This window comes from Lepidochelys kempii, chromosome 5 (assembly GCF_965140285.1).
Source record: "Lepidochelys kempii isolate rLepKem1 chromosome 5, rLepKem1.hap1, whole genome shotgun sequence".
Taxonomy (NCBI): Eukaryota; Metazoa; Chordata; order Testudines; family Cheloniidae; genus Lepidochelys; species Lepidochelys kempii.
In genome coordinates this window covers 42,234,242-42,253,188 of record NC_136384.1, presented here as the reverse complement: position 1 = coordinate 42,253,188, position 18,947 = coordinate 42,234,242, and the positions used below count along the sequence as shown (strand labels likewise).

General features: G+C 38.1%; 3 protein-coding genes across 5 annotated transcripts in view; 2 read left to right on the top strand and 1 right to left on the bottom strand.

Annotated features, from left to right (window-relative positions):
• The window catches only part of TRIM23 (tripartite motif containing 23), a 48,772-nt gene extending 34,439 nt beyond the window's left edge, over positions 1-14,333 (top strand). The window contains exon 10 of the mRNA XM_073344073.1: positions 13,903-14,333. Within this exon, the coding sequence (XP_073200174.1) occupies positions 13,903-13,979 (77 nt within the window). The 3' untranslated portion in view covers positions 13,980-14,333. The remainder of the gene's footprint in view (positions 1-13,902) is intronic.
• Positions 128-18,945, bottom strand: PPWD1 (peptidylprolyl isomerase domain and WD repeat containing 1). 3 transcript variants are annotated; one of them, XM_073344069.2, is made up of 11 exons: positions 18,374-18,940; positions 14,749-14,851; positions 13,847-13,947; positions 12,909-13,029; positions 10,508-10,955; positions 9,667-9,857; positions 8,835-9,024; positions 6,583-6,764; positions 4,284-4,365; positions 1,961-2,143; positions 128-726 (listed from the first exon to the last, which is right to left on the bottom strand). In XM_073344069.2, the coding sequence occupies exons 1-11, from the start codon at positions 18,699-18,701 to the stop codon at positions 583-585; spliced, it is 2,073 nt and encodes a 690-aa protein (XP_073200170.1). In that variant the 5' UTR covers positions 18,702-18,940; the 3' UTR covers positions 128-582. The 3 variants fall into 3 exon arrangements, with proteins under 3 accessions (XP_073200170.1, XP_073200171.1, XP_073200172.1); XM_073344070.2 differs by lacking the exons at positions 4,284-4,365; positions 6,583-6,764 and having other exon boundaries at positions 18,374-18,939; XM_073344071.2 differs by lacking the exons at positions 128-726; positions 4,284-4,365 and having other exon boundaries at positions 2,050-2,143; positions 18,374-18,945.
• CENPK (centromere protein K) overlaps positions 17,175-18,947 on the top strand; it is a 51,851-nt gene continuing 50,078 nt past the window's right edge. The window contains exon 1 of the mRNA XM_073344077.2: positions 17,175-18,079. Within this exon, the coding sequence (XP_073200178.1) occupies positions 18,017-18,079 (63 nt within the window). The 5' untranslated portion in view covers positions 17,175-18,016. The remainder of the gene's footprint in view (positions 18,080-18,947) is intronic.

Here is an 18,947-nt window from a genome sequence, read left to right as displayed (position 1 = left end):
ATCTGCTCTTCATTTAAATGAGACACATTACTAGAACACCTGAAATGGCAACAAGCCTCGTTAAAATTAATGGTGAAGAGATCTCAATCAAACTGGTATTTTAGTGGAAAGAAATACTTGTGTAGAATTTTAGGTGGAACTAGAAGTTTATTAGTCCATTAAGTCTACTGCTAGCAATTAGTGCTCTATTACAGCCCAAAGTCAAGCAGCTCATGTTAACCTAAACAGGATCTTATGCATTAGTAAAGAAGACATTAGCAAGAGTAATGGAAAGTTAGATTAACATGCTCATGATTATCCAAAATTAGTACCCTTCAGACATTGAATGTACAAATACATTTAATTTAACATAGAAAAGATGCAAGAGACAAAAGTAACAAACATGGTCACCTTTTATTTTAAAATATAAAGTTATTAAAAATACAGTTTGTAGCATTTCAGCTACATGATCAGTAGAAGGGTTGGTGTTTGTGCAGTCCTGGGGGTTTTCAGAGCAGGGCACTATGAAAGTGAAGTCCACTGCTCAGGTTGTTTGCTTTTGGGTCCCACAACATTTTTAAGGTAGGTTTTTCAAATTCTGTTTTACTTCACAGTGATATTAATGATGCTGACATCTTCATATGGTTTGTCAGTTTTGGGATTTACTTTCACATTTGAGATTCTCTGAACAACTTCCATTCCTTTAGTTACTCGTCCGAACACACTGTGCTTGTTATCCAGCCAAGGCTGTTTAAGGGGTGGAACGAACAGAGGAAACAGAACTTTTGTTAAAATATAAAGTATTCTGTAGGTTAAACAGTAAGACAGGAAGAGATTTAGTGCTAGAATAAGTGAATGCAATTGTAGATCAAGGTTATTACATTTTAAGCACTACACTTTAAAGTGTATTCACTGTTAATTGTTCTAACAAGTATACAGTGAAAGCATATAAAATGTCTGTTACACTGTTCAACAACTCTGAAGCTAGTTATCTCTTAAATTTGTTTATACCTAAGCATTAATAAAATACCTTGCAAGGCAAAAATGCTAGCTATGCAGTCATTTTAATTCATAGACCTTCAATAATGAAAAAAATAACTTTCTAAATGGAATGTTAGCATAAATTCCATTCCAGCCTACCTATATATGAAAATTAATGCTTTCACATGCTTGAAACTCAGTTGTGACAATATAATCATCTTCTACCACCACGAGAAAATGGGTAAAGTTCAGATTTGTGAGCAATTCGGAAGTGGGTCATATGTTAATACTATTTCCCTGCAAACCACTACAGCTTCCTCAACCTCAGCTACTAAATTGTTTATAAGTGCCCCTAAAACAGCTCTAAAAGGGCAAGTCTCTAAAATAGCAAAATGATGGTGCATATGCAGATTACTTCTAAGAACATCCATAGGCTACAGCATTTTGAAGGGTTTTGTTTTGTTTTAGACTCATACCAAAGTTTCCTTATTCTAGTATATAGTGAACTAAGTCACATAAAAATGAAAGTATTAATGGAAAGTCTTTGGGGCCAAATCTTGACCCCTGTGCAAAGCCAGAATACAACAAGCCACAGGTATTAGTAGTATCCATACCTGCTAAATCCTCACAACCCATGCAGAAGTTTTGCCAGTCTTAGTGAGAGAGATATTTAATAAAAATTTAATTCAGATTACAACAGAAGATAACTCCTGTTAACACAAAATTCCATAGTCTACGATAAGATTTAAAATGTAACATGTGCCTTTTACTCAAATTCTCAAGTCTAAAGCCTTTCATAATCAAGTTTAATCACTCTTTCTAAAGGGCATTTTTCAGTCAAACTTAAGCGATGTGCTTTTGTCACATTACCTACATAAAATTAGCTGCACAATGGCATCCTCCTTTTTCACTACAGAACTGGCACAACTGCTTCTTTACATAGTACCATCATGGTTGATCTTCAAATCAGATCTTAAACTGGGTTTTAAATATTACTTACAGTTGGTACCACTGTTATGAAGAACTGGGAACCATTGGTGTTTGATCCTGCATTAGCCATACTAAGCGTGTAGGGTCTGTCATGTCGTAAAGTTGAATGAAACTCATCTTCAAATTCTCCTCCCCAGATGCTTTCACCTCCCATTCCTGTACCAGTTGGATCACCAGTTTGAATCATAAAACCCTGGATAGGAATGAAACACACCATTGCATTTTGCTGTAGAACACCCAAATCTGCAAGGCTGTGAAATTCAAGACAAGATTTGTTTTTAAAACTGACCGACTTTTATGTAAAATATGCAAGTGTTAGAATAAAAACCAGAGTGCCCCAAATAGTATGATTTTTTCTTTTAAAGTGATGGCCAGCTCATCATCAGAATAAGATCCTCTAACGTATCTTATTGGCAAGATAACATATGAGCCTGTAGGGGTTATGTACCTGTAATTCTTTACCTTCTGCAAAAGTGTTCAGTTTTATCAACTTATTTTTCTATCCCGTACAGCAGAAGTTTAAAACTTTACAAGCTGTCCATTCCTGCAGAAAGCACAGACCTACCTAACCCCTACATGCCTGCTTTGAGTTCTAAGTGATGTCATATCAGCCTGTTCCATGCCAGAGCTAGTGGAAAGGGAGGACCATCTGGCATGCATCTTGGCTTTTCACTTGCGCACTCTGGCCACTTTTTTTTTTTCCTTTGCTTTTCTTCTACCCTTTGGAAGGAGGGTTGGTTGGGGTTTTTTTGTTTTTGTTCCCAACTAGAGATCAATCCCGCTCCCTAGCTCGTGTTGTCTTCTGGCACTTTTTCTGCGTGGAGGGATCTAGAATTTGCTTCTCATTGTCCAATACAGCTGGAAAGTAAAAACAAGGGAACATCCCAGAGGGATACCCAGATCCTCTTCTGGGGAGGAAGTGTCAGCAAGAATGCCAGACTCCTTGCTAAGGGACTATTACTTGACAGCTGGCAAGGGCTGGAGAGGTTTAGAATGCTCCCTCAAAGAACTCCCAATTGTTGAAGACAGACTTCCCTGCTGTATTTCAAATGGCAAAGAGGTCTAACCTGCCCTTGCAAAGGGTCTCAGGTGGTGGGGGGACAACACAGTGCTGTCCAGACTCTCAGCTTGTGCTAACAAGCTGTCTAGACTCTGAACCTATTCTCCAGCTACAGCAAGGATTTGAGTGCTGGGAGCAATTGTGGCAGAGCTTCCGTTTTGTGACTTCTGAGAGTGCTTCCTCATAGTCAAAACTCCTCTTAGCCTTCAGTTTGCTCTTTGGGGCCAACTCCACCATGCCAGAAATGAAGGGGAGAAGGTCTGGGGTGGTCAGATTCAGGGAATGATCCCTAAAAATATTTCATCCTTTACAAGAAAAATGGATGGGTAACCTTGGAGCCTCCATGGACAAGTCTGAGCTTCTGTACTTGCAGGAAAAGCGATGCAGCCCAAGTGATTTCGAATAGGGAAAAGATCAGGATCAAGAAAAACAAAGTTTCTCTTACAAAATCTTCTTGGTACATTCTAGTTCACAGAAGATCTCAGAATGTGTCATCACAAATACCAGTCTCATTGCAACTTACTTATACTGATGTCGCATAGTGATGCCCTCTGCGATATCTTCAGTGAACTAAGCACAATCAAGACTTTGCAGAGGGTTTGTTTGCTTGTTCGTTTGTTTTTTTGTCCTGGATAGCAAGGACATTCAGTACAGTAAGGTGGAACCTCAGAGTTACAAACACCTTGGAAATGGAGGTTGTTTGTAACTCTGAACAAAACGCCATGGTGGTTCTTTCAAAAGTTTACAACTGAACATTGACTTAATACAGGTTTGAAACTTTACTATGCAGAAGAAAAATGCTGCTTTCGCTTTACTTTTTTAGCAGTTTTTGTTTAACACCATGCTGTACTGTTTTTGCTTTTTTTTTTTTTGTGGTCCGCTGCTGCCTGATGGTGTGCTTCCGATACCAAATGAGGTGTGTGGTTAACTGATCAGTTCGTAACTCAGGTTCTACTATAATCTGCGCTAAACTCAACATCTCAGTTTTCAGGTTTGCTCTGCAGTTTACCAACAAGACTACTACTTTTAAAATGAACCATAACCTTACTAAATCATAACATTCTTCAAAATCTAAGTTCCCTGTAAAGGCTCTATGAAACAATTCCAAAAAAGACAATTTAACTGATTTAAATATAATAATTCACCATGCTTAAATATAACAAAAAAAAGCAATACAAATGACGAACTCAGACAGAACTGGCACAAATGTCTTATGCTCTGTATTTTGTGTCATACAACCCAACAGGAAAAGCATTAGTCTTTTGTAAATTACCTTGATAATACGGTGAAATGTGTGCCCATTGTAGTAACCATTCCTGCTGTGTACACAGAAATTCTCCACTGTTTTGGGGCACCTGCAGTTGCATAACAAATTTAAGGCAAGACTAAATAATTTTTTGTATTGCAGTAGTGCCCTAACGGCTCCGCCTGAGATCGGGGACCCATTGTACTGGGCACTACACACAAAAAAACCCATATAAGACAGACCCTGCCCCCAAAGAATGTATAACCTTAACAGGTAACCGACAAAAAGCAGGAAGCATAGATGGGTACAATGACTTGCCCAGGGTCACACAGCTGGTCAACAGCAGAGCCATAAAAAAAAGCCAGTTCTCCCAAGTCCTAGTGCCCTAACCACCAGACAGTATTTCCTCCCCATAGTTCCACTTACATACTGTAGATAAAATTACAAAGTACTAAGTATAAAGTGAAACCAACATTCACAACAGCAGTAATATGCAACTCACAAGCAGAACAATAAATTAACATCCCTTTACCAAGGTAATTCTATCAAACCATAGCCTGCAGTATGAATGAGTATACCAAGTGATGTGTTCAATACCATCTAATGGAAGTAAGGAATTTGAGGATTAAGTGCTTTAGTGCTAAAAGAAACTTCTAGATCAGTACAGAGCCACACAGTTACCCCTTCTTTAAAACTGAAACTGCTGATTGTCAACATACAAATACTGTTTGGATTACAGAGGGACTAGATGGCACATTACTATTCTATTAGCAGTAATAATAATTAGCAAAGAACCTTTCACCATCATGGCTTGAATTTGACACAGACAAAATTGTTACCAGAGTTACAGAACAATGTAATAACTTTACACTTAATCTACACAAAAACTTTGTTGTAAAGCAGTTAGGGTTGCTTTACACATACAAACATACCTGACTCAGAACCACAAAAACATGAAAATGAAAAGTTATGCCACTAAGCCATACATACCCAGCTTATCCACCCAGAGGCACACAAAATACCATTTATCACAAATGCTCTATATATGACAAACCATGCATTCCAAACCTTAACTCTGTCCACTTCAACAAATCCTTTTACAAAACTACATACTCCTAGTACGATTAGTTGTGGACGTTTGATATAGTAGTGTGTTGTATAGGGATAGGGTGAGTTGGTGAAGGAAGTGATGGAAGGCTAGCATTATTAGAGGGCAGAGTGAAGGCTGTGGTGCACTGTGGTGTATGGCAGTTGTGATAACGGTAAGGCACGTACGTGTCCGGGGGTGTAGGAGCATAGAGTATGTACTGTTAAGTGGTTTTACTTTTCATGTCCATGCGTTTGTGAAACTGTCAGGGTTGCTACACATACAACAAACCCTAAGTGCATCACAACAAAAAGGTTTTGTATATTAAATTTCGTAGGGATTTTTAATGCTTAAGTGCGCTTGGAAAGTTGAGAAGGAGCAGACGTTGGGGTACAGAAGTACAGATGTGAACAGAGAAGATTTTATCCATCAACAGTTGTACACAGAACCTCTCAGCTGTGTGCCAGCAGTTGAACATAAATGGCATAAAGTTCATGCACAGTTGCACATGAAACTTTTTCCATTGTAGGATACAATTTTGACGGAGAAGTAGCTCTCATGAGAGGTTTCAGATTTGCAATGGCACAAAATTTATGCATAAAGCAATTCCTTTTGGAGTTGCAGGATGCATCATCCCTCTGGTTTAGAAAACTGTTGCCAGATCTGCTGCTGCCACCCACATGTTCTATTCTCCTTTCCCCTAGACTGCATGAAATAGCACAGCTCTGCTATCTCTATGGTAACACATAACTTGCACAAAACAGTGCTGTATCACACTAGCATCTGTGGGAGAATCAGAGAAAGAACAAAACAAGGTAAAAAGAGCAAATCCATAAATCAGAAAATGAAAAGTAAAACAAGAACACAGAAGAAAGGAAAAGAAGATAAGGAAAAATAGTAGATGAGATTTGACAACAGACATGATATAAGCAGACATGGGGGGGATTTACAGTTTCGAAGGAATACTTCAACAACAACAAAAAATGTTGAGAACCACTGCCCTTGTTGCTGCTTTTAGCTATTTTTGCCCCACTGTCCTTGCTAACATCCCAGCAGCTTGATTTATGTAATTAATTAAGCAAATATGCAAGCAATAATATGTAATAAGAGGTCCTTGGATGGGGAGCAGGGGAAATCAAATTATAAGCAGTCCCCCTGCCCTGGTAACCGACAACGAACAGCCTCAAAGAAAGGAACAATAAAAGCAAAACTATTTTTAAAAAGGTATCAAATACATACTCAACAGGGAAAAGCTTGACATGAATATCTCCCATGCTTGTGTGGATAATGGCACTATCAGAAACTCTTTTGGGGCCTTCAGCTTGAGTGGCTGCCATGACCTCTTCCTTAGATGGTTTCTCATTAAATACATCTCTGTCAGAATCTGCACTCTTTGTATCTTCTGGTTCACGTTTAGTAAACTGAAGAACAAAAGACAAAGGTTGCTACCTTTATTTTTTCTTATTTAGATACCATACAAAGCTTTCCAGCTAAAAATCAGTCAGAAAGATCAGATAAAAAAAGTCTATCTTCCTGCATTTCAGTATGTGTGAAATAAAGACTCTGACAGTCCTTCCACCTGCAAATTAAAGGGTCACAATTTCCAGTACAGATATTTGGAAATCCAAGTAGTCTTTTGTGATCTCTCTCCCCTAGACCTCTCACCTGCCTTTAACATTGTTTTATTTAAAAGGGAAGAATGTAAAATGTGTACAGGTAAAGTACACTCATGCTCAGGCAATGCTCCTTGTGCTAGGATCAGGCAGAGTTGGAAATCTCTTGATTTAATTACACGGGTACAGTAAGTACTCTTATTCGGTCTTCATTCTAATATAATACTATAGAAAGATATTGATTAATTCAGAGAGCTGTTTCTAACCACAGCAATATGATCCCTAGACTAGTCCTCAAAAGGGAGAAGACAAAACTAGTCAGAGAAAACACACAATAAAGATCAAACAGTAGAGGAGTGTCAGCATACAGCACCAACTGTGTACATTATAAAGTTTCAGGTGGCAATTACAGTCACTGAAATACACTGTATATTTTCAGTATGTTTGATAAATACAAAGATCCCAGATCTGTCAAACTTTTCTTCCTGGCCTGTACTTTTGAAAGTTGTGTGTTCAGTTCTGTAATTGCCTTCTGATAGTTTAGAGTATGCACACTTGGTGCTGTATGGTAACAATCAAGTTAAGCACAAGTACTAGTTAAGCAAGTGACAGTCAGGCTTCTGCAACAAATGTCTGTTACTTTTCTATACGGTGCTTTGCATGCATGAGCCCTGATCCTTCTCTGGGGTTCCCAGGCACTATAGAATAATTACATAGTTATATATAAATATAGCTTCAAAAGAAATCCTAACTGCCAAACACAGGAACTAAAACTTTACTAAGATATAAAGGAATCCAAGATTCACAATTTACTGAAAAAAGAAAAGGAGTACTTGTGGCACCTTAGAGACTAACAAATTTATTTGAGGATAAGCTTTCGTGAGCTACAGCTCACTTCATCAGATACATGTAGTGGAAAATACAATGGGTAGATTTATATAAATAGAGAACATGAAACAATGGGTGTTACCATACACACTGTAACCAGAGTGATCACTTAAGGTGACCTATTACCAGCAGGAGAGCGAGGGGGCGGGGGGAATCTTTTGTAGTGATAATCAAGGTGGCCCATTTCCAGGAGTTGACAAGAATGTCTGAGGAACAGGGGGGTGGCGTGGGGTGGGGGGGGGAACATGGGGAAATAGTTTTACTTTGTGTAATGACCCATCCACTCCCAGTCTCTATTCAAGCCGAAGTTAATTGTATCCAGTTTGCAAATTAATTCCAATTCAGCAGTCTCTCGTTAGAATCCGTTTTTGAAGTTTTTTTTTGTTGAAGTATTGCCACTTTTAGGTCTGTAAGCGAGTGACCACAGAGATTGAAGTGTTCTCCAACTGGTTTTTGAATGTTATAATTCTTGACATCTGATTTGTGTCCATTATTCTTTTATGTAGAGACTGTCCAGTGTGGCCAATGTACATGGTAGAGGGGCATTGCTGGCACATGATGGCATATATCACATTGGTAATTGTGCAGGTGAACGAGCCTCTGATATTGTGGCTGATGTGATCAGGCCCTATGATGGTGTCCCCTGAATAGATATGTGGACGCAGTTGGCGACAGGCTTTGTTGCAAGGATAGGTTCCTGGGTTAGTGGTTCTGTTATGTGGTGTGTGGTTGCTGGTGAGTATTTGCTTCAGGTTGGGGGGCTGTACTCAGTAAAAACTGAAGGATCATAAAGCAACTCTCAGATAAATCCAAGCTAAAAATTCTGAAATATTGTTGTAATTTAAGGAGACCTCTCTGGGAAAGTTGTGTCACTACCAAAATTCTTCAAGACAAAAAGCATTAAAAAGTCTGGGAGAAGAGGTTTAAAAAACAAACACACAAAACTGAATAATTTCTATCCTGCATTAGTCTAACAGAAATCATACAAACCATGTAAAACCTGTTCTTTTTGAAAGATGTGCAGACTATTGTTGGATCTGCCTGGATATTCTGGAGAACAGGGTTTTCAGATGCTTTCATCTCTATAGTGGTTGCAGCACGATGTTTCTTTGCTACGCCTTGGAACAAAGCCAGTTGCATCACCCTGATATTTTCCTGTTTGCCTAAGATACGAACACACCTATAGTACATGGTGTTTAAAAACCAAAACAAAAAAAAAGAAAAAAGGAAAGTAGGACTACTGTTAAACTTTCATGTCATACAGTCTCTCCCCTCCAGTCATAAACAGACTCAGCAGAATTCAAGAAACACTGCACCTCATCTTATCAAATATATATTTATTTGTGTATCTATATACAGAGAGAGAGGGAGAGGGCAGGAGGGAATGTTATTACAGGCTTATTTACAATGCTTTCCCTTTTCAAAACTGCTACAAAAAACTTACTGCTCAGCCTTCCCTACCCTAAAAATCTCAAACCCATTGATCCTCATTTATTCTACCATGCAGAATTATATACAAAACGGTCATTAAATTTCCATTAGTGTATCTGATTGTATTCACTATTAGCCAGAAATGGACTGTCTGTGCAAAATACTTATTCCAAAGATTTTTATGCATATCTTCTCTCATTTTACCAAGTTTTAAGCCATAAAATTCAATATTTGGTATAAAAAGTTTATTTTCAGCCTAATTTAAACCAACAGCCCCCCAAAGAAATAGAAAGATCTATTAACATGCAAAATTTTAAATGGAACAAGAATATTAAAAAATTGGCTGAAATGAGTCTTTTCGAGAGGAACCATTATATGGAATAAGACTTACCGGTTAGTTTCTACATTTATGACCTTAATACCCAGCATTGTTCCATAGAGCACGAAGTGTCCAGTTTCATCAAAAATTATGTTAATTAACCTGACTGCATCCACCTTCTCCAACTCACGCTCAACAGCCATACGTCGGCCAAACTCCATGTCTGGCAGCTGTTGTCTCATCTGTTGCAGCTCAGTAAACATCTACAGAAACAAGACAATCAGTCACCAGTTGTATGAATGCACAATAATGCTGTGATCTAGCAAAGCACTGAAACACACACTTAACTTTCACTTCAGTAGAATTACTCAACTACTCACAAGCTTAAATAAATATTCAAGTGAACCATTCAAATATTTCCTTTAGCTAAAGCAGGAACTGAAATATACACAAGCAGAATTATTTTTCTTCTATCAAAACACAAGCTGTAGTTAGAATCCAAGACCCTGGGCAAAGAAAAAAAAGTATGTTTGCTCTAACAAAGCAATCTTTAAAAAGATTATTTTTTCCCTTACATTTTTCTCAATTTTGATTAAAGCAGACATTTTTTCAAATGCTTTCTAGCAAATGGGCAGTCTAGATGCACAAAAATTACAAAATTTCCTAAATGAAAAACACTAATTAAATTTCAAAGTATATTCAGCACAGATTAACATACAGAAGTTAGAGACCATAGAAGTATAAGATTAAAAGATGCTAATATAGAAAAAAAAACTCCTTTGTAAGATAAGGTAAGTAATAAAATCCATCTTTATAGAAACTGGTGATAAAGTAGATAAAGGTACTGGTGAGTAAATTAATATACAAAAAAAAAAGAATAGAAGTCAGAATATAAAAGCAAAATTGAACTCACACTCAGGGATTCATCAAAGACTCTCATAAGCTTCCCAGTCAAGAACCTGAAAATTCTAACTTTTCTATCGGAACCAATAGTGGCCATTTTCTTGCCATCAGGTGAGAAACATATACTGGATGGGTAAGCTTTACATTTAGCAAATTCATATAAATCGGTGTCTGTTTTATACTCCCAGTTCACATTTTTGGGGAATTTATATTCATGAGGAGGCCCAGTCCAATATTCAATCATGCCAGACTTGTCAGAAGACACTACTACTTTGTAGGTGGGGTTCAGCCCTATCTGAGTAAGAGGGAATGTATGGAGTTTATCAAAAACATGAAGTGGCTGGTTATTTCCTCGACCATCATATATGAATATCTTTCCTGTGCTCTTCTCAGAGGATGCAACAGAAGATATGGCATCTCCAGGGCAGTATATCCATTCACACTGGCCAGGGTAGTAGCTAGAATAGAAAGTAGAGGAAAAAAACAAAAACAAAATAAGCAGGGCTTGATTTACCTCGATAGATATGCATAACAATTTGCTAAACAGACAAGGTGGGTGACATAATGTCTTTTATTAGTCCTATAAAAAATATTACCTCACCCACCTTGTGTGTCTAATAATCTGGGATCAAAATGGCCATAACAATACTGCAGATAACACTTGGCTACACATTCGTCTAAGGGCTAGATTTCTGTTCAGTATTATTTTCGATATTACAGAGAAAGAGATCAATAATTTGATAGTCCAGGACATACGTAGCAAGTTAGTCCAGATGACTTCAAAAAGTTGAGGAGTATCAATTTGAAATCAAATGGCAGAGTTAATTTTGGGGAAGAATTGTTATTTATTAAGCTTTGATAATATGTGGTCTATGAAAATTCAGTGGTGTGTTACCAAAGGAATGTGCTAGTTACCCAATCTCTGTCCAGTTACCCAATCTCTGCTCTTCCACAATGCTTCACAAAGCAGTGGTGACAGGAAGTTAGTGTATAGAAGGTGGGTGGGGAAAATAGAGGTGTGATCCACTACAATATCTGGTGTAGAGATCTATTACTGCTAAACTTTCATGACAATGGCATTTCTTCTCTATCCTCAAATTGATCATTTAAAGTCAGATTTTGGTACAACTGAAGACAAATGCAGTTTTGCCATCAAATTCAACAGAAGCAGGATCGGGTCCTGCAATAAATCACCAGGACTGTATTACAAATTGATTAATAAAAAGATCAATAGATAATAAATTGCAATAAATCACTAGGACCAAATTATATTAATCAAGAATTCTGAAGGAATTTAAAATGAAATGGTTTAGCTGCCAAAAAAAGATATGTAACTCCATAATTAAAATGAACCAGAGGATTGGAGAATAGCCAATGTTATGCTTATCTTTAAAAAGGGTGCTAACAGATATCCTGGGAATCATAGACCAATGAGCCTTATTTCAGTACCAATTAAGCTAGTTGAAACAATACTAAAGCTAGAATTATGAAAAACAAAACCCAACATTATATAATACAAAGGACCAGTACAGCCTCTGGGGAAAAACTATGCTATTTAGAATTCTTTGACAACTCAACTAGCAAATCCTTAAGAATTGGTAGATAAAATTATTTTGGACTTGCAAAATAATGTTGGTAAAGATCCTCAAAAAAGAAGCTATTAAGGAAATTAAGCAGTTGTGGCATGAAAAGCAAAGTTCTGTCATGGAGTAAAAACTGGTTAAGAGGCAGAAAACGAGAACAGCTGTCACAATGGCAGTACAGAGACTGTAATCAGCTCTCCAGTTAAAAACAGTAGCTCTGACCCTAACTGGGTTGATTTAAAAACTGGTTGTGAGTGCACTGTTAAATATTAAAGTAAGCAGAAAGGGTAAAGTAAACTGAGAATAGGATAAAAACAAATAAATAAAACTATCAGCCCCAATAGGAACACTGTTAATTTCAGATATCTCAGTAAAATAGGTGTGGTACAAAATGCCTATGTACATATGATACTTTCAGAATGAGAAATACTGAAGACCTGACAAAAACTTTCAGTGGGCAATAAAACTCTTGTTTTTCTCTCTTATCATGAGATATGACTACCATCATGTATCTTGTCATATGCTACATGACACATATCCTCGGGTGCACGTCATACTGAAAAATATGAAAATTTTGTTGCACACTTTTTACAGCAGGAGATTAAAGCCACATATATTACAATTCTACATATATCAGGAAATCTCTAAGCTGCTGGGCACATTTCCTAATAGTACACACTCCCTTAACTTAGTTAAATTAAGGCTGATTGGAATTTTTTTTTTTAAACTTAAAATGATCCAACAGAATTTGGTTTAATTCACTCTTATTCAAAGTACTCAAAACACTTACAATCACCAAAAATGTTTTTACAGAATGACATGACTTACCCGAGTTTCAGCATGTTGATCATATCAAAGTTTACTACATCAAACACCTTCATTGCTTTGTCATCCCCAACAGAACAGAATAATGCCCCTTCTGAACTAACTGCAATACTCTCAATGACCCCTGTTACAATAAACCCAATATAATATTAAAACATGGAAAAGACAGATACAACTTTCAAAACAAAGCATGAAGAGTATTCACCACTTCAAAGGAGGGGGGAATCCAACTATCTTAGAACAACATTTTAGAGCCTGCAATTGTTGTATATAGTATCTGTATTTTAAAGCTGTAGTACAGAATAATAATAAATAATAATAATTAATAAAGAGTTCTACATTGCACAGTTCACATCTGCATTGTCTTCGAGTAGTTAGCCACTGTACAGAGAATTAGTGACTTAATTAGTGAATAAGTAAAATTGCTTATTTTTTTTAATAATGATGATCCCACTGATCCCACTTAAGAAAATAATGTGCTGGTTTTTTAGCTCAGAAAGGATAAAATTTTGTATGTGTTAACATACTTGTTGAAGTCAATGGCAGCAATTAAACTTTTAGAAGGACTCTAAATAATATGTTTTTTTTAAAGTTGATTGGTATATCTAATTAAAAATAGCAATTTACAAGTTTTACTGTTATCATGAACAATCAGTATCATCAAGTTCTAAAAATGAAGCATAGAAAATCATAAAATAAATTGATAAGAATCCTATAAACAATACACCTAACAAACATTAAAGTTTATTTCCACAGTAAGTCCTAAGCCCTCAGAATCCTACTGCATAATGGACTAGGACCAGATTCTCCAGCTTTGGAGAACACCTGATGAAACACATATTTAACTACTAATAGATATTGGAAATATAGAACATAGATAGTAGAGTTGAAGAAAAATTGTGTTCTAATAAAAACAGATCAAATACAATATGATTTCTTACCTAAATGGCTACGAAAATGTTTAACAAATTCAATCCCTTCTTCTACTTTCTTCCAGAATTTGACATGTCCATCATGGCTGGCAGTTATGATAAAATCTGTCCTGCAGTGATAAACGCATCAATTGAAATATAATGTTAAAAACTTGAGGGTGGAAGGGAAGAATCAATAATGGTGCACAAGATGAATTTACCTGTACAACATAACTACTGAGATGGATATGCATTTTTTCCTTTTTCCTCACTCAGAAAAGTACAACATGTATTTGCAATTAGTGGGTAATGGCTAGTATCAAGACCTTACATATTAGTACAATATTCTTTATATCTTATTGTAAACAATCTTGAGTCTGCCAAAGTGTGCAGTAGCAGTTCGATCTCAGTATTAATCATTAAAAAGCAAGATATTACCTTCCCACACTCTGTGACTTGATTTGTAAAGAGACTACATCAACTTAAACAACACACTTTAGTCTTATTTTTTTCATCCTAATATTGTTAGAAGTAACATGCAATTAAAAGAGGTTAGATATTTTTTCTGTCTCTGCAGTTGTTTACTTTATGCATATGACTGCATTTGATGTAGAGCTTCTCCTGCTTGTGTAGTCATTTCACATAGAAATAGGGATGAGAAAAAGTAATTTAAGAATAGGAAAATGGGATTTTAAATCCACAAAACCAAGCAAGGGGTTACACAGTACTACTTTTAAATTGACTAGATTTAAAATGTGTCTCTCTTTAACCAAACCAAATCTATTTGAATTAGCTCTGAAGAATTTAAAATCCCACCTCCAAAATCATCAAGTTCCATTAGGAACATTTCTATTAAAAAGAAAAAAAGACTTCCTATCATATGCACATAAAAGTTTTGGGACTGCAAGACACCGTTAAAACAAAAGACTCACTTAGTACACACTACATGTGTAATGACATCTCTGTGCATGTAACTGCGTTCGTACATTGAAGCACTCGGAAGATTTTCAAGGTAGACATGTTCAAATTCAAGGACTGAACAAAATAAGAGAAAAGCAGACATTATTTCCTTTTAATAAATATTACATCCCATCTTCCGCTCGCTATTATTATTTACACTTATATTACTTTACCTGCGTTAGTTTTAGTCAAAAAGGTAAGATATCAGGGCACCATGCTAACATTATGAATGAGATTTCTACCACTATTTTTTGAACCTGGATCTCCCAACTGCTGGCGTACGAGAAGCATCTAATCTCTCATTTCACTAATATTTAAATAAGCACACCCTTTTAAACAATTACACCTGTTTCCTGAAATGATAACACAATATTAATGCCAAAGGCCCAAAGTCTGTCCCTACATGCATTGTCTCCCTCCCCTCCGTCCCACCCCAACTAAGTTAACTTGAATATCCAAGGTCAGAAATTGGCCTTATGCAAATGCTTCTTTAAAGTACATTATTTCTCATATAAAGGAAACCTTTCACAAAGAAGATTTGAAAACAGAGTATCTAGAAAAAAATCCTTTCGTTAGAGAATAACTATAATTTTCAGAATTTTGGGGACGTGTTTAGAATCAATACATCTCGGGCTGAGGTGTCATAATTTATTCTAAGAAGAGTGATAATTAGTCATGACCCACTTACTGAGATTCATCATAAAAATATTCATAATGTTAGCTAGACATAGATTTGAAGTCCCATGACTATACCCTAAGAGGTAGAACTTTACAATAAAAGCAGTGGCATTCAATCTATAAATGATTTTACAATACTGGTCCTCTAAGATTTGCTCAACTTCTACTTGTGGCTTTAACTAGTTGCTCACAGACAACAACTGTGTCCTGGCAAACCCTCTCCACTGGTGGGTGAAAGCACAGCCAGTGACCAATATTACCAGAGAACTCAGTGCACCTTTCCCTGTCTGATGACCCAAACTTGGTAAAGACAGAAGCCAAGAGGTGAATGTTAAAAGTGTAGTATTTACATTTTAAGCTCATTTGAACAAAGGGGAAGTAAGGCAACTACAAATTTTGTGCAGTATGTAAACAATGGTGGCAAGTAGTGCACTGCAATGCAGATAGAATGAAGTGCATTGGAGTGCAATGAGAGCATAAGGCTCCTTTGGCTCACTGCTACAACTCTGTTATTTTGATCACCGTGCCTGTAGGAGTGATGATGAAGGTCATCATTATGATCAAAGATCACTGCAAGTCCCTCTTACTTAATCTTGTGACTAGGTTAAAGTCCTATAGAGATAAACAAAGGATGAAGCGGCCTGCGTTAAATGTACAGCAGAGGTTAAGACAAACAAAAATTTGGGATGCACAAGGAATGAGATGGAAAAATGCTGTAAATATGATGCCATTCTATAAATCAACAGTATAGCCTCATCTGGATGAATGTGTTCAATTCTAACTGCCCCATTTAAAAAAAAAGAATGTAGCAGAAATAGAGGGGGTTCAGAGATGTATTTTTTCCTCTCAAGAAAGTAAAACAAGAATATGTTCAATTAAATTAAAAGGTAGTAAATTTTTAAGAAAACTGACAAATGTGTTGTTCTCTGGAACACACACAACTTTGCAAGACTCAAAATAGATTGGACATTATATGGATAAGAACATTCAGTCACATACTGGTAAGAATTAAAAGAAAAACAATGTTTAGAAGGAGAATACATCGTTAAGCCTCAGGGCGTATGCCAGTATTTAAAAGGAGGGGTCTAGGAAGCAACTTCTTTATGAGCAAATTATTCCACTTGTAGTTCCCTCTGAAGCATCTGGGACTGGCAACTGTCAGACATGATATCAGAATAGCTGATCAGATATGATATATCGCACCATAAGAAGCGGTAACTTCCGATACCTATCTAAGTGGACTTTGTTTTCAATTAACATACCAAACAGAGGATAACAATGCCCATGACTGTAGCAAACTGAATGATACCACTTCCCAATCTAGGGACAGCACAGCAAAAATATTAGAAAAGGTGGCCTATAACTACACTCATGAAAGAACTCATAAAACAAACAAATCTTCAATCTTCTGTTACAGATGACAATATCTGACCAATAAGAAATGTGTTTATTGACAGGACAGATGTAATTACTGCTACCTTTCAGCACTCAAAAACATGTTAGGTACCTCACAAAAGTTGTAACAACATAATAACTGTCCTGAACAGTTTGCTATCTAAATTTGACATGACAAAAATGTGCGATTCATAAACAGACTAAACGGAAAGGAGAGAAAAATGTGACAACAATATCACACAATTATGGAGTAGGGCAAGTACATATCTTGAAAGTTCCTTTATTTTTTTTATCATCTTTCTCCTTCCATTTTTGGTGGTTGTCATTAAGCAACTAAATCAGCTTCATCATTTGCATGTCACTATTCAAGATCTTATAACTGGCATTTCTACCCAATTTATTAACAGACTGCAAAAAGAATCAGATTCTTTCTGCTCCAACTCCTTAAATCACAACTGCAGCTATTTTTCTAGCTGGAGGCTACTGCACCCATTGCTATTTAATTTAGTAGGCCTGTGCAGATGACGAGTCAATCCCATGTTTGTATTATGGTAGAATCCATGATGGAGATGTCAATCAGGCAACTCTGTTAAAATTGTAGCAACAAAACAAGCAGCAGCTGATTGCCAGTAGTTGTCTATTTCTGACATTTTAAGCTTTGTAAAGAATCTGTTCATGCAGGTGTTCTCCAAGAAGTATGTCTGTTGCTTTACCCTAGCCTTACAATAAAATGTGATCTTCCTTGTAGTGAAGCTAAGTTTTTCCTTTTGTGTGGAGTAGTAATTAATCTTCATAAGTGAAAGCATTTCAAACAGTAGGTCTCAGTGCACATGCTTAACTTCCATACCGTGAATAGCAGTGAATAGCAGGTGGTAGTAAAGTTAAGATTGTGCCTGTTTGCACAATCAAAGACACAGAGTGACATCTTGAAGCATCTGTTCCTATAATCCAATTTCTGAAGGCCAAGAGAAGCATGTGAGATTTAGAACACGGAAAAATTTCAAGTTCTTGTGCTGTGCAATCTTCAAAACAAGTCAAAGAATGCAGCATCTTAAATATTTGCCTTTGTTGCATTAATGAAGGAGGAACCACTCTTTGACAAAACGCATATCCATGTACTGCTCTTAGCAATTCCACACGTAAGACAACAGACTTTACAGCACTGGCATGAACATTCACCAGTTGGGGCGCAACATTTTCCTGATCACCTTTCATAACAACAAAACAAAGGTAATTTTTGTTACTTTTCAAGAGGAGAAGGAGGAAGAGCTCCTCTTTATGGCACATGGGATCGCACACGAGGCTGGATCACAGAGACGTTGGGGGCAGTTTTGACTGTTCCCGCAGACATGCCCGCGGTGCGAGTGTTTCGGACGCGTTTACCAGGGTCCCGGCACCGCACTCCAGCACCGTTCCCGGCCGGAGCGCCCCGCCACAGCCCGTGTCCTAGCGCCCGCCCAGACTCCCAGCCCGGACCGCCCCGCTCCCCCGTAGCCCGGACCAGGGCGCGGCTCCCCGCGTTACCTCTCCTCTTTTTGGCCTGCGCAGCCTCCCCCGGGAGGGGCCCGACCCAGCGCTCCTCTTCCTCCGGTTCCTCGTCTCCATCCCCGGCTACGGCGCCCGCCGCTGCCTCCTCGAGCTTCCTCCTCTTGCGCTCCGAGTCGGCGGAGGCCATGTTAGTGTGCGTCACGCTCCTGCGACACCCCCCGCTCGGGCGCCCGAAAGTGAGGGCGGCAGCGCCTCTCGCCGTCAGCCGGACACAACCAGTGAGAGTGGAGCGCGCGCAGATCGAGACGCGCGTCGGAACCCGCTCAGGTCGCCGTGAGGACTGGAGGGGGCCGGAGCTCGCCATGGTAACGGGCTGTTCCCCCCACCCTTAGGGTGCCTGTCCGAGTGTCTGCGCTTCAGTTGCCCCCGGCGGCGCAGGCTGCGGGGAGTCCCCGTTAACTCCCCCAAAGGCCGCAGACGGGGGCTATGCCTCGGGGGCCGCTCTCTGGGAGAGCCGGTAACCGCTCACCAGCCCCGCTGCTCCCAGGCTGTCTGTTTGCATCGCTATGGGTGGCCCCTTCCCTCCGCCCTGCGTCGCCGGGGCTGCCGC

What these genes read in the sequence shown, in the direction of transcription:
- PPWD1 (XM_073344069.2), bottom strand. Translation starts at nt 18,701, where the DNA reads ATGGCGAGCTCCGGCCCCCTCCAGTCCTCACGGCGACCTGAGCGGGTT. An exon ending in CATTTCACCGTATTATCAAG is followed by an intron (nt 2,144 to 4,283) that starts GTAATTTACAAA and finishes ATTCCTATCCAG; the next exon opens with GGTTTTATGATTCAAACTGG. An exon ending in TCATAACAGTGGTACCAACT is followed by an intron (nt 727 to 1,960) that starts GTAAGTAATATT and finishes CCCCTTAAACAG; the next exon opens with CCTTGGCTGGATAACAAGCA.